Source organism: Arvicanthis niloticus, chromosome 21 (assembly GCF_011762505.2).
Source record: "Arvicanthis niloticus isolate mArvNil1 chromosome 21, mArvNil1.pat.X, whole genome shotgun sequence".
Taxonomy (NCBI): domain Eukaryota; kingdom Metazoa; phylum Chordata; class Mammalia; order Rodentia; family Muridae; genus Arvicanthis; species Arvicanthis niloticus.
Window position 1 is genome coordinate 34,500,677 of NC_047678.1, and position 26,165 is coordinate 34,526,841.

Sequence of the window (26,165 nt, forward strand, 5' to 3'; positions counted from 1 at the left end):
GAGGGAGGAGGAGGAGAGAGTTGCTTAATTACAAATGTGGAGAAGAAATACAAATGTCCTTAAGGGTAGTGAAGTTTAGGAGAGATACCAGAGTTGTATTTTTAGTTGTGGATACTTAAATCCAGCCCCAGCAATTCCAGTATATTTGTGACTCCTGCTCCTCCAAACAAAAGCAATGGGACAATTAATGTTCAAAATAGAGGAACACTGTGAATCAAAATTTGTGAAACATTGTTCTGGGTAAGGTTTGGAACTTAAAATTTTTTGAGTTAAACATTTTGGACTTTAGGTTGTTGGGGCATCAAAATGGGAGTATCTTACACAGACCCGCAATCAGAGTAATAATTTTACCTAATGTTTACTTAGAATGCATAGTTCTATTCTGGGATCACAGAGCATGTAATCTATACATGTCTTTACACAGGGATAGATAAAATGCCAGATTTTGTCTTTGGGCTGCCTGTTATTAGATAGGAACAAGAAAGACTGTATAGTACCTGGAGGTTGGGGGTACAGCTCATGGCAGAAGCATGGATAAAACCTTGCCTGGCTTTGCATTCTGGTACCTCACCAGCCAGGCAAGTGGTGTATACCTATAGTCTCAGTACTTGGAAGGTAGAGGCAGGAGGATCAGAAGTTCAAAGCCATCCTTGGCTACATACCAAGTTTGAGGCTAGTGTTAGGATAAAAAACTCTTTCTCAAAATAAACAAATCATTTCTGCATTTAATATTAAAGTAGTTTTTGTGTTCCTTTGTAGCCACCTTTCGACAGTTTTGGGAAACAAGTTTGATCACGGCGCCGAAGCCATCGTCCCTACGCTTTTTAATCTTGTCCCCAATAGTGCCAAAGTCATGGCGACTTCTGGATGTGCAGCGATCAGATTTATTATTCGGGTAGGCTTCTTACAGACTCCCCACACATGTTCTTAAGTCATATTATTATTGCTTTTACCTCTAAAGAAAAGAAAATTACTCTTAAATTATTTTTCTGATAATAAAAGCAATGCAGTTATTACAAAGCATATTAATAATACAAAAGACTACAAAGTATACTCATTTGAATATGGAACATAATGCATATATGTAGGTGCATGTGTGCACTTGTGTTTGCTTCTGTAGATGTTGCAGGTAGTGATGAAAAGAGCACATTCTTAGTTGTGGAATACTAGATACATAGAGATTTTGATAACAATGTTATAATTTCCTAAAATATCAGAAATGGAGTGCTTAATGGCTAAATTAAGAATGAGAAAAGTAAGTATAGCCACAACAGAAGTGATACATATTTATCACTTAAGTTCTGTATTTATAATAAGCACTTTACTGCTTACTTCACTAAAGAAGAACATAAGAATTAGAACTTGGAAAACATTATGTATTGCTTACTTGAATCTAAAAACTGTGTGATTCACCCAGAAAGAAAGTTCTGTTAAAATCACTGTTTCACAGTACATTGTATCACTGAAGTTAGGAGTGTAGGTGTACTGTGGTTGCTGTATCAGTTATTAGTTCTGTGTACACACACACACACACACACACACACACACACAGAGAGACAGACAGACAGAGAGAGAGACAGAGAGACAGAGAGAGACAGAGAGAGAGAGAGACAGAGAGAGAGAGACAGAGAGAGAGAGAGAGAGAGAGACACTGAGAGACTGACCTGTGCCTATGAACAGTTTGTCTTCGTTACATATTGGTTACTTGACAACTGTCTCCTAAAAATAATAACACCATTATTGTTATTCTAGTTAAGGAATTTGGGTTGCTTTAGATTTTTCCCCTGGCTGTCCCATGGCTAAGCCCTTAAGTGTAAGACAACAAAAGCACTCCATAGCATCCACAGCGGTTCATGCTTCTCTAAAATGTCTTTTTCAGCATACCCATGTACCCCGACTTATACCTTTAATAACAAGCAACTGCACATCCAAGTCAGTTCCTGTGAGGAGGTAAGTTTTAGGGGGAAAGAGTTTTTAGTATAGATTTTACCACTAGGTAATTCATTTAATTCTAAGTTTAGTGTAACAATTAGTTATAACTTCTTAATATTACCTTCTCCATTAAAACCATGATATAAATTTTCAAATGTGTACCTTTATTTCTGAGTGTGTGTATATGTGCCATAGTACACTCATGGAAATCAGAAGACAGCTTTCAAGAATCAGTTCTCTTTTTCAACTGTGTGTATCCTGAGCCTCAAAATCAGGATACCAGGCTGGTTGTGAACACTCTTACTTGCACTTGCCCACCCATCTCTCTAGCCCATGGTACAAGCTTTTTAACAACATCCCATTTAAGGGAAAGTGGATAAAGCAACTGCTGTGAGCTCTCATGTTTCTTAGATTTATTACTTAAGCTGTGACTTTCTTATTCCACTGGTTGCCTTGTTCTCCAGAGTATAGAGTTAGAAATAGCTAGAATTCTGTAAGTTTTCACTGTTGCATATCTTAGTCCATGTATAAATTATGAGACTGATGAGTTCACACCACAGATTGCAGATTAAACATTAAGAGGTCTCTTTCTTTCTCTTCATGCTATTTGGAAACAAACATTCATATATTTTGACAGAAGGTCTTGCAGTATAGCCAGGCTGGCCTTGACCTTAGAATTCTTCCACCCTTGGTTCTCAGGTGCAACCATTTCAGGCTATGCACCACCACCCCTAGCTTGATTTCTTCCAAACACATTGCCATCAGTGATTAGGACCTAAGGCTAATGCTGTACATCATGGTAGAGCGCTTGCCTAACCCTTGAGGATCAAGGCCACAGTGAGTATACGGAAAGTACTTGTGTCTATAGGCTCAGTATTTGTGCACTGAGTGTTGGAGAGCAATCCAGTTTGCGCAGCGTTTTGTCATTGGGCAATGGCTGAATAAGGCATTATGTCCTTTATGTGATTTAAAAATTTTAGACCAGTTATGTAGTCACCTCTTTGAAATCTTAGGAGTCAGAAAATAAGAGCCCATAGGTAAAATCTGGCTAACAGCTCACTTTTCCAGAGCCTATAAATGAAGAACAAAATGATTGAAGTTGAGAATTAGAGGTTTAGGAGAAAATACATGTGACTTTGCTTTAAAATTCTATCTGCACATATTTAAGTAGAAGCAAAAGTTCTGGACTATTATGTACTTAGCACTGCATAGTTTCTTAAGTGTGTGACATGTGTCAGGACTTATATAGCACATATGAAGGCCAAGGACTGCTTTGTAGAGTCTGTTCTCGCCTTCCACTTTCATGTGTGCCTCTCTCTCTCTGGGCTCCATCATAAATCCTTTATATTCAGCGAATATTTTGAAGTTAAATTATAAGATTCAAACTCCTTTAAGCTATCCAACATAATAATAGGGTTTGTTTTTCTAATTAACATAATCTGAACGTAAGTCTTGTATGTTTAATTCAGAGGCAAATGAAGTATTGTGAAAGAAACATTTCTTAGTATGTTTAATTGCAATTTAACATTTATTTTTCAGACGTTCATTTGAATTTTTAGATTTGCTGCTGCAAGAGTGGCAGACTCATTCACTGGAAAGGTAAGCGTCCCGCCCATGCAAACACACATAAGGAGCTTGCTTCTCCTTCCTGTGGCAGCAGGCATGCAGGTGTTGTTTTATATTGTGTCTCATTTGTCTAGAAATGTTTGTCCCTGTTTGTCTTCCTTAGAGCTGAGATGCTGTGCTCCTCTTGTGGGTTCAGGTTTGTGTGTTAGGGGACAGCCCCTTAAGTAGACTAGGTTATGTCAGATCCTCCACGGTGCATTAGGTAACACTTCCTGTGTGTTAGGAGACAGCCCCCTAAGTAGACTAGGTTATGTAAGATCCTCCACATCGCATTGGGCAACATTTTACAAAGCATGTATGAGATAAGTTTTACAACCTGCATTCTTATTTAAAGTAAGAGAATTTTTTTGAAGAGAAATTTGTTGAACTGTTTCTCTACACTAGCTGAGACGTGTCACTGGATAGCATGTGTTGTACTTCTGAGTTGATGGACAGCTCATTGGTTCTTTACAGGGCTGTGTATGTACTATTTCGTGCCACTTTTCAGTTTTGAAGCATCAGCAATAACCTACATTTTTATTGAATATATTGCTCACTTCTGTTTTTAATGGAATTCTTCACATTTACTTTTAATTTAAAAAAGTATATGTATAGGTATGGGGGTGTGGGTACCCTAGGAAACCAAAGGTGTCAAATTCCCTGAGGCTAGAGTTATAGGTACTTACGAGTTACCTCATGTGGGAACTGGGGACCAAACTCCAGTCACTTACAAGAGCAGTATGTGCTCTTAACTGCTAAGCCATCTCTACAGACCTTACAGGTTTTTTTTTTTTTTTTTTTATTGCAAAAATTTTTAACATAGATACAAAGTAATTCATTTTTTTGTTTATTTTTTGGCAGCTACTATTTTATTTATTGGTTAGATCAGTGGTTTTCAACTTCTGAATCCTGACCCATTTGGTGGTCAAACAACCCTTTCATAGGGGTTGTATATCAGATATTTACATTACCATTAATGACAATATCAAAATTACAGCTATGAAGTAGCAAGAAAACAGTTTTGGCGCTTGGGGGTCACCGTCAGATGAGGAACTGTACTGAAGGATCCCAGTACTAGGAAGGCTGAGAAGCAGTGTGTTATATCAGACTTGGAGCAACTCACTTTCTACAGTTGTGGGATAGTGAGGAACCCACCATACAGGTGTTTTCCACCATCAAGTTTATAATTTTTACATTTAAATATTGCATATTTATTTATCTCAGGATTCTATAAAAATACTTACTTTCAGATTTATAGTCTCTATCAGAAGGAAACAATATTTGGGTGAGATGTGTAGGGAAAACTGTTAGAAAATCCTCTAAGCTTTGACCAGGCCAGACCTGCAATCCCAGCTAGCTGGAGGCCTGGGGGATAGAACATAAGTCAGGTTGGCCAGGCTACATAGAAAGACTCCATCTCCATCAGAAAGGAGAGAAAAGGATATTAAATGTGGTATTGCACACTTGTAACCTCAGCACTCTGGAGGCTGATGAAGGAAAATTGTGAGTTCAAGACTATCCTGGACTCTGTGGCAACACTGCCTTTAGAGGGAAGTGGGTTTGGAGATGTTACAGTCTTAATTAATTATTTCACTAATTAATCTTTCACTTATCCCTCTCCTTTGGGGCAGATGTGTATTATATAGGAATAACTATTGTATGTGGTAAAATACAGTATGAAATATTAATGTAAAGATGCCTTTATTGTGTAGACATGCAGCTGTTTTGGTTGAAACTATTAAGAAGGGAATTCATGATGCTGATGCTGAGGCCAGAGTGGAGGCAAGAAAGTAAGTTTATACTACATTTTTGTGACAATGTAATTAAAGATATTTAAGATACTATGTTAACGTTTAAGGAATTATATTGAGAGGTGATTCTATCACCAATTTCCCAATTACTCTGTTTGACTAACTCTCCAGCAAAATTGAAATGCATTTTATCCACTAACCCTGTGCTAGACATGTAGTAACCTACTTGTGGTTGTGATCTTTGCTGTCACCATTGCTCTCATTCTGTCAGAGACTAGTCAGCTCTCATTGTCAACAAGAAACCCGAGTTTATTGAGTAGATACCATGCATCTGATACTAAGTAAGGCTCTTGGTACCCCATATCCTACTTTGAGACAGGTTCTGAGTCTTTAGCCTTGAATAACCTGGAATTTAAGATGTAGACCAGGCTGGCCTTGAACTCAGAGAGATCCGACTCCCTCTGCCTCCTGAGCACTGGTATTGAAGACATATGCCACCACAGCTAGACTATTTTTAACATTTAATCCTGAAGATAGTCCTTCACGGTGGTGTTGTCTCCATAGCTGCATCTGGATTTTGAGATGGATTACTCAGGGACTCATGAGCTATAAGTGGCCCCAACAAGGTTGTGAGCTGAAGTCTGTTTTTTCAAAACTTGCAATTTTTCCACTGGAATTTGTTCAGTTTACACAGATTTACCCGACACAGAGGCTATATTAAACATGTGTGTTTGTGTTCCTTTAGTCATGAACAGCTGTCACTAATGTCCTTTTCTTTCTTTACAGGACATACATGGGTCTTAGAAACCACTTTCCTGGTGAAGCTGAAACATTGTACAACTCCCTTGAGCCATCATATCAGAAAAGTCTTCAAACTTACTTAAAGAGTTCTGGAAGTGTAGCTTCTCTTCCACAGTCAGACAGGTCCTCATCTAGCTCACAAGAAAGTCTTAAGTAAGGTCATACACCTAGACGCTCATCTGTTCCGCTCTCCAACTCCTTCACTTGGATAGCTTGTATCTACTAAGACTTTGAAAAAATGGTGACTTGGTTGTTTTAATTTCTTTGGTCTATAGTTCAGGAAAATGAGTCTCATTTTGTTTCTATGTGTAAGTGTGTAGAATGCACTTACGTGCATTTCTTGATACCATAAAATAATTGATGCAGCAAGTAGTGCATTTCCAGGATATGATGTTGGAAGAATCACATGAAACAAGGGCTGGTGTGCCAAGCTGCCCACATGCTAAGAACCGTGCTGTCTTCTTTCTTCTAAGTGAAATACTGGGTGCACATGATCGATAGTGCCGACATTGAGTTGTCTGTGTGCTGAAGGGCAGAGTGAATAATGTAACCTGGCCTCCAGTTTTCATTGCCAGTTATTTTGCTTTATAGCTAATTCTTGAAAACAACTGTTTTTAAAGGAAAATGTCTCAACTTTCTTGACAACTGCTATTTCATTCTTATGGGAATGATCAACCAAGTCTTATTACTAAAACCATTTCTTTTTACCTTCCAGTCGTCCTTTTTCTTCTAAATGGTCAACAGCAAATCCTTCAACTGTAGCTGGAAGAGGTAATTACTTCTTTGAGTAAGAGTTACAGCCAGTTTTGTCTCTAAGCAGTAGCATTTAAAGTGCTGATGTGATCCACAGTGAGAAAATATTTTCATGACCCAGTGACACAAATCGTAGGCAAACACTGTGACTCTGGGCATGTATAGAAATCAAGGCTTTGGGAAGCAGCTTAGAGTTTAGTGATCCACTGTGTCTCTCATGCTTCATTACTTTAAAATGCGGGTCAGGATCTACTCAATTGACTTCACAACTATTATTGAGGTATAGCTCATAATATAGTCAAACTATTTTAAAAACTGAAGCTAAATTTCAGTTTAATGACTTGGCTCAGACTTCTGAAAAAAACAAAGTTCCACTAATTTTTTCAATATCCCAATACCTAGACTAACTTTTCTTGCATTTTCTAATAGTAAAGAATGATAATACTCTCATATATTTCTACAAATCAGTCTTAAACATATCTCTCCTGTTACCAAACAGACCTGTCAATTTTATAATCAAAGTCACCATTTTTTATGAGAGAAAAATGATGCACAAAACTACTCAAAATTGCTGGAAAAAAACTGTTTTATCATAACTGAAACTGAGCATTCTGACTTTAAGGTGACATTATGGTGCTGTCCACTCGGCCAGTGCTGCCCTGTGGACTCTGTGTTGCCACATATGGTGCTATCAGTTTGGCCACTGTTGCCTTGTGGATTGTGTGTTTCCCCAGATGATGTTCATTTGTCTTCATTTTCTTTCCAGCCATTTAAATAACATAGGCTAATTTGTTTTCTGTAGTATTGGTGGGAGGCAGCAAAGCCAGCCCCCTTCCAGGAAGCCTCCAGCGTTCTCGGAGTGACATTGATGTGAATGCGGCAGCTGGTGCCAAGGCACATCATGCAGTAGGACAGGCTGTGCGAAGTGGACGTTTAGGTGCAGGTGCCCTGAATCCAGGCTCCTATGCATCACTAGGTAAGACAGATCGCTTTACACTTCCTGTGCTCTCAGTGATGACAAAAAAAATGTCATACCCACTTCTAGTTCATTCTTGATTGTTTGGAATGACCTGTGTACTTGTCATTCACCTGGTCTCTGCTCCATTGTCTTCCTCCTCATCTTAATCAAACACTTTGTTCTTGATTCCATGGTTGCCTGTAGAATTTTCGTAACTTCACTAAAGACACAACCACCAGGGGTTACCGAGAGAAGGCATGGCCTTTGTAAACAGCTGCTCAGTTTCCTTGGTCTTATTTCTATTCCTTTACCTTTGGGGAGAAGGGAGAACTGTAAAGGGCTTGTGTGTCTAATCAAAGCCTAGCCATACAGTCCAAGTGCTGTTCAGAGTTGGGGTTTCTCTGTATGTTTTAAAAGTTGAAGGCTGGTTATTCATGTGGAGTCTTTGTTGCACACTTGTGTTTTCCACATGTGAGTGTAGTGTAGAACTCTAAGCAGATCGGTTCCAGCATACAATAAAGGGCATAGAGATTTGGGAGGGGTTTCGTGAGTACTAGAATGGCAGTGTTTGAGAAGGATGGAGTAAGCATCGATCAGTCAGTGCATGCTGTGGAGAAGGTATTTCACAGTTTTAATAAGTTACAACCTGCTACACACTGGCACTATACATCCCAGATGACCAGAATCTTGAACAAAATTTATTGAAAACCTAACAGATAAGAATTCATCTAATCTCACATCACTGAAAAAATTCTAAACCTAAATAAACAATGGTCTTAAGTCTAATATATGAAAACTTGGAGACAATTTTTGCCACACTCCTCAAAAATCCGATAAAAAAGGTATAAATAGATGATAGAAATAAAATCCATATCAAATGTGCCTGTAAACACCATAACAGATGTTATATTTTAACTGTGATCTAACAAATGGAAGTTAAAGGTCTGTGAATATACAGGAAAGTTTGAGAATGTGACGAGCTGTTGATGAGATCCTGATGAACAGGACTTTGTCACACAGCACTGAGTGAGTTAACAATGGGACAGGATTTCTAAATGGCAACTTAATACCTAAGACTTTGTTAACTGTTTGGACTTTGGATCCAGGGCCAGCAAGGCAGCTTAGGTAAAAGTTCAGTAAGTAACATCCTGATCAAAGGAGAGAACTTACTCTTGAAAATTGTCCTCTGACCTCTACATATTCCATCGCACATACAGATGGGGACACACACACACACTTTGACCCAATAACTGAGTAATTAAGTAATTAAACCAAAAAATAAAATCAACCTTGTATTCCAGAATGAGGTCTCCTGTTGCTCTATGCATGCCCTTTCAATCGAGTGTCTTTAGAATTAACATTCTCCCTACTCTGACTGCATTATTTACTGAATATGAGCTTGTGCTCTTTTTAGCAATATCATGGTGTCATCTTCTAATGGTACGTACATATTCTCTCGGTGCCACTGAGGTTCCTGACTGTAGACAGTGGAGAGACTGGCACCCTTAAGATCTATGGAAAGTACTGGAAACTAGGCTCAGCTCCCTTTTGGTTGTGTTATGTAGAGTGAGGAGTAGATCCCCTCATTGTGTAGAGACTAAAAGGCCTCGGTCTCAGCAAAGCTGAGGGGTTGGCAAGGAGGTGTCTGTCAACCTAATGAAATGAAGTACCAACCGGTGACCTAAAGAAGACATAGAAGGTGGTGGAAGAGAAAGAAAAGGAAGAAAAAGGAGGTGGAGGAGACAAAATAAAAGCAAAACAAAAGGCCAGGTGTATTGTTGCATGCCTTTAATCTCAGTACTGGGGAAGCAGATGAACCTCTGAATTCAGAGCCAGCCAGGGCTACATAAGGAGACACACTGTTTCAATAAAATACAAGGAAGTGTGTAAAAGCACTTGTATACAAGCATAAGGATATGAGTTAAGATTTGAGCCCTTGCCTAAAAGCTGGACATGGCAGCACAACACACCCCTCCTCAGTTCCCACAGACCCCCTTCAACCCTATACACATGTGATTGGTGGGCTCTGCTTTCTTCTACACTGAACCATGTTTATCATGTCTGAACTTACAGCGTTCAGAATAAGTATATCATTTTTTCCCTCAAACACTTCCTGTGTTTAGTTTTTCACAGGTCTCCTGCTAAGTACTGAGGATCTGGAAATTCTGTACTTAGAGATTGTTCAGTTTATTGGCATGCTGCTGAGAAATAAGGGGCTAAAGATTTGTTGACTTTCATGCATTTTCAGTTGAAGTTGCTATGAGACCTCAAACTTAAAATGTTTAGGAAACAGTTAAGATGAAATGGGTATAGAAAGAAAAAGTAACATTAAATTCCATACAGTCTCTAGTGCAGTTACCACTGCTTAATTTGCTTTTTTTTTTTTTTAAAGCACTTAATTCTATGGCACAAAGGTGGCCTGAATGATTTGAAATTTGTTTGTTAACTTTTGTAGAGGAACCTTAGTGTCATACAAAATGGCCAGGATATATATATGTGTGTGTGTGTGTGTGTGTGTGTGTGTGTGTGTGTGTTTATTGGAGTTGTAGCTCAGGATAAAATGCTTACCTAACATACATAAGTATAAATATTCTTAACAGGGGGTTTATGGAACTGCCTAAATGGAAAAGAAAACAAATGATTTTAGTAAGGTCAGTTAGATTCAAAGTCAAATTTTGGTTGGTTGTGAAGGAATTGGCACTGGAATCTATAAATTTGCCATGTCTGATGGCCAAGAAAAGATGAAAGAGCTCTGAGGCTCCTCTCAGCTTTGGCACTTTTCTCCCCCTCCTTGTTTTAAGATCTTGCTCCACCAAGGTTAATTAGCTTAGAAAGAAAGAAGGGCAGGGATGAAGAGAGATGGTGCAGCTCCTATAGAAGGTGTGAGGAGTGGAGTGAGCACTGCCGGGAGCCGAGCTGGGGGGCAGCTCGTGAAAGGGCACCAGTTTTCCTGAGCCAGGGTAGGAGGAAGTGGAGGGGTGTGTAGATTCATGCATGGTATCTGCAGTACCAGATGGGTATTCAGAAGAGTACATTGGAAGATGGTAATTGTCTGCCTGACAATTATTGGTCCAAGAAGTGACTAAAGGTTTTGAATAGTCTTGAGTACGAGGAGGGACATTGTTAGTTAGACTTGGTGTACCTAACACAATTTGGGGCTCGTGGGTGAGGTTTATTAGAGTGAAAGGCTGCATGCACAGCAGACCCAGTAGGGAGAAAGCCTTGGAAGTCTACTGTGTGCTTTGTAGTTCTCCCCCTAGGAGCTAGGCTTAGGAAGAAAGACTCCTTACTCTGCCATGAAATGCTACAACACGTCAACCAGTGTTTCTGCCAGGGAAGCTCATTTAAGACTTCTAACTAGTCCAGGGTGGGGTAGGGAGAGGGGAGATGGTCATATTGGCTCTTTGCTTTTTCAGCAAGCCACAATTATCAAAATTCCAGACACCCAGAAGAAAGTTGATGCTCACCACAAATCATACTGTTTGCATATAGTTCAGGCAGATTGCTATGGCAGTTGAGAACCTCCGCTGTCACGTAACCTTGTTATCATCGGGGCGTTCAGAGCTGAGTTGGCAGAGAGCAGCATCACACATAGGACCTTCAGAAGAGCAACAGCAGCCACCCATGGGCGCATAGCTATGACTGCAGCACTCTGGAGGCTGGGACAGGAGGATTGTGACACTCAGGCCTCAAAAACAATAGCATTGTCAGTCCTATTATGCTAACTTCCTTCTGGCAGATATTAAAGGCCTGGTCTTCAGTGGTACCACCTGATCACAAACTGTGTGGGTTTTCTCTAGAAACTTGTGGGACAGAGACAGAGTTTTACCCAGATGTGTGAAAGTTCAAAGGAAAGATAGGATCTGTTAGAGAAACAAGATGGCAAAGTGAGCCTATACAAGTGAATTGTCTTTAAAAAAATAAATAGGGATTATGAAGTCTTTTTTCTAATATACTAAGTTTTCCTCTGTTCTTTGCTTGCTCTTTCATCAAAGAGGATACTTCTGACAAGATGGATGGTAAGACTTTTATAATTCTTTTCCACATTTCTACTGGGTCCTTGTTGATTCTTTTATGTTACTTATTTATCAAGAACTTCATGTGAAATGGCTGCAGGACTCCGGCTTGGATTTTGAGTTGCTTTTATTCTTCTGGATTTCCTTATGTTTGGTTTTTTTTTTTTTTATTTGTTTGATTTTTGGTTTTTTGGGTTTTTGTTTTTTGTTTTTTTAACTTAAATCAGTTACCTAAAATATGTCATATGAACCCTGAAAAATAGCCCTCATATTATTAATTTATTTCTTTTTACTATTCTGGATTCAGAAGGAGGAAAGGAGTCTCTTAAGTCTCTGTTTTAACATGTTAGTTACCGACTGGAGAGAGACAGGCGTCTCACAGTTCACATGTTTGTTTAAAATTGATTGCAAGCTGCACATGCTGAGTTTTTAAACTAACATTTAATTAAAACTGAAGTTTAAGCTTTGCCTTTTAAATTTCAACATTCAAATTCTTGCAGCTTGTCTGTGGCTGCTTTGGTCTTGTCACAAATCTGTACCTTGTTTTGTCAGACACTCGAGAGAAAACCATCACGGCACTCTCTCCCCTTTGGGGCTGATGGTCTCAGCTGGAGGTCTGAGCTTTGTTAAAGAATTTATCAAAAGAAAAGAAATGGAAGCAAAACACCTTTCCTCTTAATTATTTATTACATGAACTCTACAAGTTAACTTCAATTTTTTTCTATTTTAATAAAAATGGAAGTTTTATTTAATCTCAGATTAGGAACTATTTTTAGTATCTCTATTTTAAAGCATTTCATAATTAAGACGTTCTGAATGGAAATGATAGCCATCAGGAGGGCATTTCTTCTGAACTCTTAGATACCCTTGAACTTTTATATTGCTGGAGCACATAGAAAAATTTTCACTTACCAACCAAAGTGTTTTGTTTGGGTTTGAATTAACTCCCTTTCTGAGGCATCCTCTGGTATCTGATGTATTCAGCCCTTCATCTGACAGTGTCGCTGTGCAGTGTGTGAGAGTTCTGGTGGCTTTCATACTTGCTCATTTTCCATAGCATTTCTGAGCTCTGTGATCACACTGCAGCTGAGCGCTGCTGTTAGGTCCTCAGATTGTCTATGCTCTGATGAAAGTGATAGCCGAGTACGGCTGGGGTCGTGGATTTGATCTGTTTCTCTCTAGTTCCCTATGGGAACCTTTAGAAAGCAAACAGAATATACTTCTGCTTTAGAAAAGTCTATATAAACCTTTATTCACAAGGAAAAGTAATCAGAGTTAAATTGTTCTTAAGTAATTAATATCTCGGATTTCTTCCACCCTTCCAAAATTTAAGAATTTTGCTGTTTTTAGTTTTCTGGCTTTAACCTTTTTGGTGTGAACTGTGAATCAAATTCTGTCAGATTATTTTTTTTCTCATTTGAATGTTTTCAAGGCTAAATCTGATCTGACTAAAGTTGCATTCTGCTTTCACCTTTGCAGATGAATCTTGGGGGAGGGGATTCTAAGGTAGCATTTTCAGAATTTGTTGAAATACTGTTTTATTTCTCTTATTTAGGAACAGCATCTGATGATGGTAAGAAGTAACTACATTGTTAGTAACACAGACCCTCCACCTCACAGTTTCATTGATAGTATGCGTTGAAACTAAAACAGGCTAATTTATCTGCAGACCCTTCTCATTTGCCAGCTGTGGTAGCTGTTGCATTCTATATTTGGTTGTGTTCATTATATGTAAAAAAATTTTTCTAATTCATCATTCAGTTTTGCTTTATATCCTGGATCATCTCATGCTAGAAAAACATTATTGTATAACATATTTAATAATATCTAGTATATAATTCCATTTTCTCAGTAATGACAACAAAAATGCTTTTCTGCTTTCTTTCTTTCTTTCTTTCTTTCTTTCTTTCTTTCTTTTTGCTTTTTAAAAAAGTTAATGCCAAAATAACCCAAAAAACAAACAAACAAACAAAAGTTAATGCCAGGTCATTTATGCTTCTTCGGAATGCTGCTTTATCATTGGACATTAAATACTTTTATTTCATCTGTTTTCAAATGTATCTTTTATTTTTTCAATCAATGACTACAGAATTGGTGTCTGATCAAACTTAGTTTTAAGAGTATTACTACTTGCTACATATACTTTCCTGAGTCAGTTCACATTAAAAGAAATATTCCTTCTGAGTTTGTAGAAATGAAAATAATTCAGTTTTTTATTTATTCTTCCTGAAGACTATCTCATTAAAGCCTTTTGTTTTATTTAGACACATTCTTTCCTAAGTTTGACATAAACAACATTTTCTTGAGTATAAAACCAAATGCATGTAATTGTTTTTGTTTCTGTATTAACTGTGGTGGGCTTAAAATAGTTTTAAGTTTAAATTGGATTACTCTAAAAATGTTAGTTTTGATACAGAAAATGAATGGCAGCTTACTTCAGTACTTTTAATTTAAACTATTAGTATATGGCTAGAATGTAGGTGGATTCTTTATTCAAAAGTAATCATTCAGTTTTCTTTGCACAGTTCTTCAGTTATGAGGGCCTGTAGTATGGGCTCCTAGGACCTTGCCAGTGAGAGTAGTGCTCAGGCGGTGCCCGCCCCCCACCCCCGCCCGGGATGCTCTCTTTGCCTCTGCTTCACTCCTGGCTCCCACTGCTCCTCTGACCTCACTGGATCCCCATGTTCAAGTCCAGCCCTCCTCTTCAGCACCTGCTTTTCTAATCAGGACAGTCAAATTAGATTTGTCACTATTTTGGGATTACCTGAAATCATACCTCTTAATTTACAAAGATTCTAAATGCTTTTTTTTTTCTTCTGTGTTCAATATCATGTGATCTGCTTGAGAGTGTCACTGGGGAGCCCCAGAGCACCTAGCAGTGGGGATTTGACCATCACTCATCTTTACTACTGGCAACTTACTCAGACATTTTAGTGCAAGAGCTCTAGAAAGAGCCTGCTTGGGTGGCAAGCGTCTTTAATCAGGCATGTCTCAGTGGGTTTGAGGCCAGCCTAGTCTATATTGTGAGTTCCAATAGGACTAGAGATCCTGCCCTATACCCATAACCAAAAATGAACAAAACAGAATCTCTGGAAATACAGTGAAAATATTTGTTGTGTGGTTTTGCAGTGGGGTGAGATGGAGGCAGAGGTGAAAGGAAGGATCTAGGAAAAAGAGAAGAATGATGACTGGGCTGATGGCAACTCTCCTGCAGTTCTCTTTAGAATACACTGTCCATCAAGAAGATTGTTTATAGTTTGGTTTATTTCTAAAGATATTTGATATTTGAGAACAGTCCTAACTTTCTAGAAACTGAAACCTTTTTTTTTTTTTTGGTTTTGTTTTATGTTCTTGTCTTTTGAGGGTCTCATGTAGACCAGACTGGTCTCAAACTCAAAGAGATCCTCCTGCCTCTGCCTCCCAAGATCTAGGATCAAAGGTGTGCGCCACCATGCCTGGCAATATTATTCTTATGTAGAACATGTATAAAGAAGTATATACCTGGGCTTGGTGGTATATAGGCTGTAGTCCCAGCCTTGGAAGATAAGGCAGGAGAATCTCCTAAACCAAGGAATTTCAGATAAGCCTAGGTGAGATGCCATCTTAGAAAGCAAACCTCAAACTATATACTTTTAAATTCATTTTTTAAAAAGATGTATTTATTTATTTTATGTATATGAGTACACCATTGTTCTCTTCATACCCCAGAAGAGGGCATCAGATTCCATTACATATGGTTGTGAGCCAGTATATGGTTGCTGGGAATTGAACCCAGAACCTCTGGAAGAACAGTCAGTGCTCTTAACCACTGAGCCATCTTTCCAGCCCTACTTTTAAATTCTTAAGAGAAATATATAAATAATGGCTGCCTTACTTTAGAATTTTAAAAATATTTGAAAATAGTGGAAGTCACCTTCTTAATACTAAATACTGTTATAGAAAGTGTTTTAATTGTGTAAATATTTGTTTCTCAGGTCGGGTGAGAGCCAAGCTTTCTACTCCGCTTGTTGCTGTGGGAAATGCCAAGACTGACTCTAGAGGGAGAAGTCGGACAAAAATGGTGTCTCAGTCCCAGCGTATGTACTGCTCATGCGTCCTCCCTGTTGTGTTCAGCTAGGGTGAATGTGTCTCTTATTTTACTGTTAGGAAGTGAGCAGTGGATACATTCAAAGCTGATTGGAAAAGCCACAAGCTACATACTGAGTTCTTGTTCTGTACTTTAGGTTCATCATCACCTGACAGAAATGAAGGTATTTTTTCAATGTTTTGGGTCAGTTGTTGTGCATGTTTGGGTTTGGTTGGTTTTTTTGTTTGTTTGTTTGTTTGTTTTTTGAGTGGGTGTTGTCTTGTGTTTGTGTTATCAGGGCCACATCATTGATCTCTACCACTTAGAGGGAAATCTTCATTTTATATACAGACTTTGCATGGAAATACTTTCAATATGAATCTTTAAAGTCAAGGTTCACATTCTACTCAGAAACTTGCAAGCGTGGACAGTTGTGCCTCTTAGATGCAAAATAATTTCAGTATTAACACCAAATCTGTATCTATCTAGCAGATGCTATGCAAAGACAGAAAAGTGTTATCTTCTTACTCTCCCCAAAATTTGTTAGATCATCTTAAATTTTGGCTAGTATTTTTGGTAAATGAACACTGACTTATCATGAGGGGAAAATAGGCTGAAATAGATAATTCTGATGAACTTTATGGGAAATTTGAGGTTTATGTTCTTATATTTCACTGCTTATTGAGTTCCTTATGGGAACAATTTAAAAGCACAGTCATAGGCCGAGGTAAATATACAGCCTACATCTATTTGTCCCAGCAAGTGCCTGTGTGGTGCAGTTTAACTAACAGGGATTTCTTGTTGCTCCCTCTGTACCCAGGCTGTTCTCAGCACTCTCTAAAACAGGTGGTTTTGCTAAGGAAGTGAATAATAGGTCCTTTTTAATAACCTAATTATTCTGAGAAAGAATGGTTCCAAGGTGACTGTCGGGTGGCAGATGTCCTGTTTATTTTTATTAGCCTGATTTCTGCATTGTGGGATCAAGGGAGATGAGTAAGGCTCAGAGACAAGAGGAGACCTGAGTACATGTGTCATGGTGCCACCTCTTCCTGGCATCAGAAGCTTTCTGCAGGAGTCCTAAAATGAGCAGAAAGATTTGCATAATTTGTTTCAGAATGAAGACTACTCACAAATAGATAGAATAACACAAATACTTAGAATGCCTTAGTTCTACAAGGCACGGGCTTTTCTCTGGCAGATCAAAAGTGAAGAGAATACCACATTCTTCTGTGGGTCTGTGCTTTTGAAGTGATTCTTAGAGAACATTGATTAGTAATATGGCCTCCCATCTCCTTGTATGTTGCCCAGAGCAGTACAGCCTGGGAGCTAGTTAAGATACAGGGTATTATGAACAGCCAGAGTCAGATTACCTAGTGCTCTGGGGTGCTATAAAGTTTGCAGGCTTTGGACCTGTGTTGCCTAAATTGCAGGCCTGGCACTTGTAGGTTCCTGCATTTTTCTGTACCCACCTGTAAAAGGAGGATGCTGATAGCATCTACCTCATAGGATTGCCTTGAGCACTGATTGATTCAGCATATTTAATGCAGTTAAAACAGTGTGTACCTCAGAGTCCGGCCATGAATTACCTGACAAGATTATTTTTGTTGTTATTCATAATAAAATGAAAATGGAATTTTATGGTGCTGTTACATGTTTTTTATACCTTGATATTTTTACTGCCCTTATGAAACAGAAATAAACACTGAAGTTAGGATGTTTAAAACATAAAGGAAAATAAAGATAATCACAAATTATCCCTGCTGGGATTTAAGTTAAAACTTAATTGTGAGATAATTGTTATTTTCTGACTTCTTGGCCTTTGTTGGGACCCTCTTTTTCAGTCATTACAAGTTCAGATCAGTATAGTGAAAGATAGGATTATTTTACATTTGGCTTGTTAAAACTGTAAGATCTAGATACTTTCCCACTATAAAATCACATAGGTCTTAAATCATATTAGAAAGATTTTATTTATTTGCTTGCTTGTTTATTTGAATGAGTATGTGTCCATTCCAGATTCTTTTATTAAAAAGATGTGTGATTTGTATGCAAGTTTCTTCATAGCTTATGTGCACAGGGGTCCTCCTGTGTCTTCCATATTCATTGTAGGGATTCATTATGGGTGCATGGTGCTTCCATGGTTTTGTATTGTCATCTAGAGAGTCAGAGAATCTCTTGGATCAAAGCAGGTGTGCTCAGGCTCACCAGAATAAAGGAAGCAGAGCGAATGGAGAGACTTGTAGATTAAGGAAGAACTATGTCCTCACTCTGTTGGTAGTGACTGGTTGTGTACAGATGACTGTACAGCCTGTCAGGAAGCTTTCTTTCTTCCCCTACCTCTTGCTTTTCTGTGAATCTTAAGAATGATAAAATTCTTAGCTTTTTCATCTCCATTTTTCTTCAGCTATGAGGTATGGTATTTGTTCTTATATCTAATTTTAAATTAAATGTTTAAAATAAAATTGCCAACATTTAACAACTTGGATCCCATAATGGATAAGCTGAAGAATGTGCATTGACTTTTGCAGTTTCATTCATCTGCTTTGTACTTGAGTGTCAGCTGTAAAACTGTTATTTGTGTACTGCTTTTGTGACAGACATTTGTGCTATGGATTTTTTTTTAAGTTTACTCTTTTTTTGTGTCAGGTTTTTTTTTTTTTTTTTTTTTTTTTCCTGAGAACTGACTAAAGCTTTGTTGTTTTCACCTGCCATCCATTTTAAAACTGCTTCTCCCCTCTTCGTGGATTATAACCCTTACCCTAATTCTGCCTTTACACTTGTTCAGGATCACAATCTGCTAATACCATTGGTGGTAAGAATCTACAGACTTTATGTGTGCACCTCTTGTTTGTTTACCTATTCTCATCAACAAGAATGAGTTCTATTCAGCAGAAACTCTTATGACATAATACTCAACTATTCTGTGATTGTATTGGAACAAAAACTGCTAGTCGTGAGTTCTCTTTGGCCTGTCTTTCTAATATCATGAAAGCTCTAAAAATTTTGAAATTATCCAAGTTGACTCTACAGATATAAATATTAAGAAGAGAGAGGAACCTATAGTAGTAACATTTTAAAATGTTACAATGCAACAGAAAATAGTTACTCAAGTTGAAGTTTTGCCTCTGGGGCATTTCTGTTCCATGTTGCTCTCTGGGGTGAGCATGCGTTTTCTTCAACTCTGGTGACTCTACTAGAGAAGTGCCTCAGCATGTTACGTATAAATGATTCCAAATGAGCCATAGGCACTGGAAGTGTCTCATTCTTTGGGTAATCAAAGGATAATGGAGAAGAGAGGACAGCGTGTACATGAAAAAACACTTCCGGCTTCCTTCCCTAAGGTGAGGGGATGTGTAAGCTTAAATATCTAGAGAGTGAACTTGCACAGGGGAGAGCGTCAATACGCTTCTAGATTGCACCTTCCTGCTGAATAGACCCACGTGTCAGAGAATTTGTTAGTTCTCCTCCCAGTACCCCACCCACACAAGTTTATGACTGATTTTAATATAATGCATACTGTATGTACTCAGTTCATGATAGTTTTTATATCATCACAAGTTTCTCATAATATCCATTGGCCTATCGTGCATTGTGAGTTTGTGGCATGTTGGGTGTTTGGGTGTTTTTGTATGTATGTTTAGTTTACATATTGCATGGAGAAAATAAATGCCTCAGCAATACTTCAAAGAAGAAGAGAAAAACCAGATTTGAAGATTCTTCACCTGCAAGATCATGAAACTTTTGAATGATCATTTTAAAGTAGACTAGACTAATTTCCCTATAATTTAGAAGTCTTCTACTCAATCAGTAATTTGTTAATTTCACAGGAAGCAATGCTTCTTCAATTTTATAATAGTGCTATCCCTGGTGGAATATATTTTATTTTGTGTGCTGAAAATATTTAAAAACTAACCAAGAATATGAGTTGAACTAAGCAAATGATGCTGAGAAACCTTAACAATAAGGATAACAGCAGGTCCCATACAGCTTGTTCATGTTTTTTAATTTGCACTGAGTGGCAAAATCAGGAGTTCCCAAGAACTTGTGAAAGTTATTTGCTTGCTAGAATTAGAAATGCCATCTTCCATGAGAAAGATAAGATAGTCCTCTAAAGCCCTCTGAAATACCTGCCTGGTATATAGTACCAGTTTTGGTTTTTTTTATGGGTTGTTTTGGTTTTAGTTTTTGTGGGGTTAATTTTTGTTTTTGTTTTTTTGGTTTTTTTTTTTTTTTTTTTTTTTAATTTGGTTTTTCTGTGTAGCCCTGTCTGTCCTGGACTTTCTCTATAGACCAAGACGGCCTCAAACTCACAGAGATCTACCTGCCTCTGCCTCCTCAGTGCTCAGATTAAAGGGATGCACCAGCACTGCCCAACACACCGTACCATTTTTGGCAGCCAGTATTTATTCCCATTGGCATTTGAGTCTTGAATCTACTGGGTAGAAATGAGACACAGTTGAGTGTCACATAAGAGTATGCAGTGTGACAGTGACTCTTAACAGTGTGGTAAAAGTGGGTAGCAGAGAGAACATTTCCCCTGAAGATTTTTTAGGCAGGTTTTCTAAAATATTGCCATTCAGTTGAGCGTCTAGTTCTTTTTTTTTTTTTTTTAATTCACTGTACACATAAAACACTTTGATTGACAAGGTAGCCTTTGTGTTTTAGTTTAAAAATAGGTTTCTTTCTGGGTATGATATTATATATCTACCACCCTAGGGTGTGGGATGTACAGGCAGAAGGATTGCTTCAAATCCCAGAGCAACCTAAGATATACAAGAAGGCCCTATCTAAACATTCATTTTTTACCTTTGTTTAACCCCTACCACAGAGACCTCTGAGAGCTAATCTAGCTCTCCCTCTCTACTCCCTGACTCTCTGACTTCCGCACTGCTTCCCTCTAAGTTCTGGTCTACTCTTGGAACTTGGTATCCTAGAATGTGGCTAACCAAGAGCCCTCTGCCTTCAACTAGCCAAAACAAATTTGTCTTCCTCAGCTGGCCAACTTGACTTAACTTTAGTGTTTTTATTTACTTTTGACAGTTTCATTTACTGTTTACAATGTGTCTTACCCATATAGTCTCCCTCCCTCCCTTTCCTCTCTATCATCCCCCTTTGTTTTCATGTCCTTTAAAAAAAAAAAAAAAAAAAAAAAAACTTGCTGAGTCCAAATAGTGTTACTAGTATGTGCAAGGATGCAGCAAGGCAGTGTGCCCTTCTAGGGCCACACCATGGAGCAATGGGGGGACTCTGCCTTCCCCATTAGCCACAACTGTCAAAAGCTCTTGAGCTGGGACTAGGGCCTCATGAGCTTTTCCTCCCCTCCATGCATGCTGGAATATTAGCCAGTCAAGTGTAGCCAAACCTGTGAGGTAATGAATACAGTAGTTATGTCATAGCCCCCAAACCACATTTCACAGCACTGTCTCCCCTAGCCCCTTACATTCTTTCCATAGCTTCTTCAGCAATGTTTCCTGAGCCTTGCTGTAGGAAGACCTTAATAAAGAAGTCCCAGTTAGAGCTGAGCCCTCAACAGTTACATATTCTGAGCTCTTTGACTAGTTAAGAGTCTCTGAGTTAATCACTGCACATTGCAGAAAGAACCATCTCTGACCAGATTTGAAAGCAGCATAGTTTTTAATTTTGTAAAATTTAAAAATATGAATAAAACCAAATGACCATGCCCATTCAGCTATTTCATGAGGCAAACTATTTTAAGAAAAAGCAAGTTGTCACTGTATGCTCAAGACACAACTAGTAGCCATAATAGAAGTAAGAGTTTCCATCCTTGTAAGTAATGCTTTTCCACAGAGCATCTAAGTCTCAGGAAATACACCGTCAAATATAGGATTGCTCTGGGGATCCTTTTACAGTTTGTCTGAAAAAATCCCAGCAGTACTGCCATTATCAAACATTTGCATGAGGCGACTTATTCCTCAGTGCTAGCATATGCAGCATAATTTTCCTCAGAAGGTTATATCTGTATATAAATCTCAGTCTATTTCTTTGGTCTTAGAACCTGCCATGATACCACAATTTTCTCATATCTTTACAAGTTACCTTGAGATCAATGTTTGCATATTTTTATGTGTTTCCTGTTTAGCTGGCAGCCGATCTGGGTCTCCAGGAAGAGTTCTAACCACAACAGCCCTCTCTACTGTGAGCTCTGGTGCGCAACGAGTCCTGGTCAATTCAGCTTCAGCACAGAAGAGAAGCAAGATACCAAGGAGCCAGGGCTGCAGCAGAGAGGCCAGCCCATCTAGGCTTTCAGTGGGTAAGACTCTGCATGCAGTACCACTTTTGGCTTCCTTGAAAGTTCAAGAATTAAAGTCTCGGTTGCTGAAGTATAGGATATGAGTTGAATCTTCAAAGTGTAAGAACTTTGAAAGGGGCCCTAACATTGTAAAGCCCAAGATCACTGTGTTTGTTTCATCAGCTTTAATCTGTGTCTTAATTCTCATACCTTTCTGTTGTCTTAGAGCTACCAGTTACTGTCTACTTTGAAGTTGAAACATGCTACAGTGGGAAAGAGTGCTTGCTCCTTTGGCATAGGATCTGAGTTTGGTTCTCACCATCCACATTACATATTAGGCAGCTAACAACCACCTGTAGCTCCAGTTCCCAGGGTTTTGGCACCATCATCTGTCCTCTGTAGGTATTCTCACACATGTGGCATGCACACATAAATAATCTTTATTTACGTTGTGAATGTTTGGGCACAGTGACTGATGCCTGAGCATACTATCTAATCTCCAGGCAAAGAGTAAAGCTTGCTACCAGGGCACAGCCTGCCATGACCCCACCTCTTCTAACAGTACATGGAGTGCTGTGGTGTGGAAGGAACTGCCCCTGCTGTACAGAAACAAGCTCTGCTCCGAGCCCTGCCAGTCACTCAAGTCAGGCCCCACTATAGCTGTTTGTGCCTGCACTGAGGCTTCCTAGGTGTTCCCCCAACAATCTCTGACTTTGTATTTTGAAACTTTATAAAAGAGCCATATTCCCTTCTCCTATCTTTAGTGACATTGTCCTCTCAGGAAGACTCCTGATCTGTGGAGCATCTTCTTTTGTGGGCTATGGCCTGGTGTTCTAGCTCAGCCATCACTCGGACGGAGACTCCTTTTCACCTCTTTCCTGGGTTGGATAGACTCATCCTTGGATCATCTCTTTTTTCTTGATTTACTCATTTGCTTTGCCTCATACGCATTCTCAGACTCCTCAGAGATGGTTTACAAGTCCAGGTTTTTATAGCTGCATAAGAATGTCATCATTCAATCAAACTTCCCTCGGGCCTACAGACATGGAGTTGAGGTCCTTAGCAACACCAAGGGTTTCTGGGACTTTGATCCTCACTGCTTTGCTTCTGTGTGCTTTTCAGACATGATTGGATTCTTTATTATACCTTCAGTCAGTACTTTCAGATTATTTTGGCTTTTTAAAATCTCTTACTTGTTTTTGTGTTTTTATTTATAAGGAGTGAAAAAGATCTATGAATTGAAAGCTTCATATTTGAGACTAGCCTGGGCTTCATGGTTCCGTAGACTCAGTCTGAAAAGAGAAAATAATCAATCCCAAAACAAACAAGCTTTTTATTAATCAGTTCTAGAAAGAAAGAAAGAAAGAAAGAAAGAAAGAAAGAAAGAAAGAAAGAAAGAAAGAAAGAAGAGAAAGAAAGGAGAGAAAGAAAAGAGAGAAAAGAAAAGAAAAAAAAGAAAACTAGAATTTTGAAAGCTTAAATCTGCCTTCTGTTTTCTCTTGCTATGCTGCTGCCATCCTGTCAGCCCGCAGCAGCCGTATTCCTCGGCCAAGTGTGAGTCAAGGCTGTAGCCGGGAAGCTAGCCGAGAGAGCAGCAGGGACACGAGTCCGGTTCGCTCTTTCCAGCCACTTGGTGAGTGTCTGATCAGGTGGGAGGCACTGCTTTCCCTGGTGAGTAAGCCATGCTTCTGGGGTTTAATGTTCCTCATCAGTTGTATCTTTGCTGGCATTCTCAGGAGAGAGCTCAAAGGAGGGAATACATTTCAGTAATGCCACTGCCCTTTGTAACTTACCTCAAGTGAGCAAGTCAATCATTATATAAATGGATTCCTGTCGTAATCAAGTCAATGTCACACAGATGTAAATTCAGAATATTGAATTTAATTTCTTCACTAGGGAGGCTGAGTCAAGATCACAACAACACCAGCCTAGTCTACATACTTGTCTCTAAGAAGACAAAAATAAAAGGAAGATTGAATTCAAAACCTGTAGAATTGGAACATGTGAGACTGATACAGGCAGACAGACAGATAGAGGTGATAATCCAGAGGAACCTTTTAAAGGCTGTGCATAGCTCATAGGGAAAAACAGCAATTCACAGCAACAGTGAAATGCACCATACTTGGTGGTAGTAAGGCTGGTGACATAGACTGCTGACGCTGAGTTGCTGAAAGGCAGGCTGGAGGAGCACCTTATTCTCAGTATTTCTTCTTTTGTTTATTATAAAAGATAAGGAAATAGGAAAGGTTGATGCTAAGACAGTAATGAGGGTGCTGTGCCCTTTAGACTGCTTCCTGCTGTTTGGGAGGTGGCAACAACATCTTTGGCTACCCAAGAAAACTGGGGTGTTGGCCAAGTCCCATGAGAGTTGGCTGTTTGAGTCGGTGTCCAGGCTCTGTGGGACACTAGGAAAGTGTAGGTCTGTTTGAAACAGTCTGTGAGACTGAACCTCCTGGTGCTGACCTCTTTGAAGCTGTCCAGTAAGCAGATCTTGAGGGATTTACCTGGACCTGGCAGGATCCTGGAACGAATAGATATGTTAGGGCAAAAGATAAAGTTGAGGGGAAATTCTTTTTCTTGGGTGTACAATTGAAACTTTTAGACCCATGTTCCTGGTAGTTGAGGGAAGAAAGTCCCAGGATCAGGAAAAGGGAGAAATACCCCACCCTGTTGACTGACAGGAGGGTGCATTTGACCCATAATGGATTCAAATAGATTCCTTGAAGGGTACAGCAATTTTCTAAGTTTACAGTAAAAGGTAAGTTTTAGGCATGTTAGCATTAGCACTGCTTGTACTCTGTATTGAGATCCACATTGTAGAAAAGGCAATAGACTTCTATACACCCTTTGTGTCATAGTAGAAGCTTGGGAAACAGTCTGGGTTAAAAGTGTGAACACTGTTGAAGGCATGCTCTGGAAGGACAGACCTCCCGTGGAGCAGAGTGGGGTTAGGGTGGGGGGGCTCATTTGAGCTTGATTTGTAGTAGAAGACAGACCATGAGAGCAGGGCTTTTTCCCCTACCCAGAAGACTGGATGTATATAGAGTAGACAGATGGTTTTAGCACAGTGAGAAGCACCTTTAAGTTTATACTTGAAGACAACCATATTTATACCTAAAGGAAAACCATTTCTTTTTCCCCTGCGGCTCCAGCTCTGCACTGCGGCTCCAGCTATCTAGAAACACCAGCCCTGGCACCCAGGAGACACCAGCATGAAGGATGGCTCTGCCAATCCACCACGCTGTCTCCCCAAAGCTCAGACAATACCCGCCATGCTCACAGTTCCCAGTAGAAATGAAACTCTCAAGACTTAATAATTAACCAGTGGATTTATATATTTGGAAATGCTCAATTCACAAGATGCCCACACATTAGAGTTGTTACCCAATACCTAACCTTTAGATATAAATTGTTACCCAGGACTGCTCTCAACCGACTCGTCCTCCTCCATCGTTGCCAGTCTGCTCCTCCCTCCCTGCTTGTCTTCTCCCCTGTCTCTCCTTCTGTCCTCCCAACTCCTCACTCCACCTACCTCTCATACAGCCCAACCACCGAGCCTTCTTACAAATGTAGAGGGAAAATAGCCCGATACAATATCAGTTGAGGTGAACAGTGTTTTCTTTTGGGCCATCATCTTCTTTGGAGGAGATCATGGGGGTGCTGCCAGGAACTGGCATGTGTCTATCATAAAAAGGTTTTTTATTGAACATTTTAAATGCCATATTCTGTAGCTCTCTGAAGCAGTTGAGGACCATTATCTATTAACTATATCTAAACTAGACAAACTTCGCTTGTTTTTGGCTTAACTTTATAAACATATACTAGAGACTAAAGCTTATTTCTGTAATTAATTACATAAGAACTTAGCATGACCACAAATACCATTCTGAACACATTAAATAATTTGACCATTTATAAGGTGACTGACCACTAACTTAAGATAATAATTTTTAATTATCCTTAACAGTTTATAATAATTGAGTAGCTTTTATAAGAGTAGAACTTTACTTCCATCCCTGTTAGGTTTGACCTT

General features: G+C 39.0%; 1 protein-coding gene across 33 annotated transcripts in view; it reads left to right on the top strand.

The window, feature by feature from the left end:
• The window catches only part of Clasp2 (cytoplasmic linker associated protein 2), a 173,036-nt gene that overhangs the window by 99,395 nt on the left and 47,476 nt on the right, over positions 1 to 26,165 (top strand). For 11 of the 33 annotated variants that reach the window (XM_034483922.2, XM_034483925.2, XM_034483929.2 and 8 more), the window contains 12 exons: positions 760 to 895; positions 1,880 to 1,950; positions 3,472 to 3,531; positions 5,250 to 5,327; positions 6,075 to 6,242; positions 6,805 to 6,860; positions 7,645 to 7,818; positions 11,796 to 11,819; positions 13,372 to 13,389; positions 15,791 to 15,892; positions 21,983 to 22,153; positions 23,658 to 23,765. In XM_034483922.2, coding sequence (XP_034339813.1) covers positions 760 to 895; positions 1,880 to 1,950; positions 3,472 to 3,531; positions 5,250 to 5,327; positions 6,075 to 6,242; positions 6,805 to 6,860; positions 7,645 to 7,818; positions 11,796 to 11,819; positions 13,372 to 13,389; positions 15,791 to 15,892; positions 21,983 to 22,153; positions 23,658 to 23,765 — 1,166 coding nt within the window. Of the gene's footprint in view, positions 1 to 759; positions 896 to 1,879; positions 1,951 to 3,471; positions 3,532 to 5,249; positions 5,328 to 6,074; positions 6,243 to 6,804; positions 6,861 to 7,644; positions 7,819 to 11,795; positions 11,820 to 13,371; positions 13,390 to 15,790; positions 15,893 to 16,039; positions 16,067 to 18,667; positions 18,695 to 21,982; positions 22,154 to 23,657; positions 23,766 to 26,165 lie in introns of all 33 variants that reach the window. The other 22 variants (XM_034483915.2, XM_034483918.2, XM_076917273.1 and 19 more) reach the window with 6 other exon arrangements.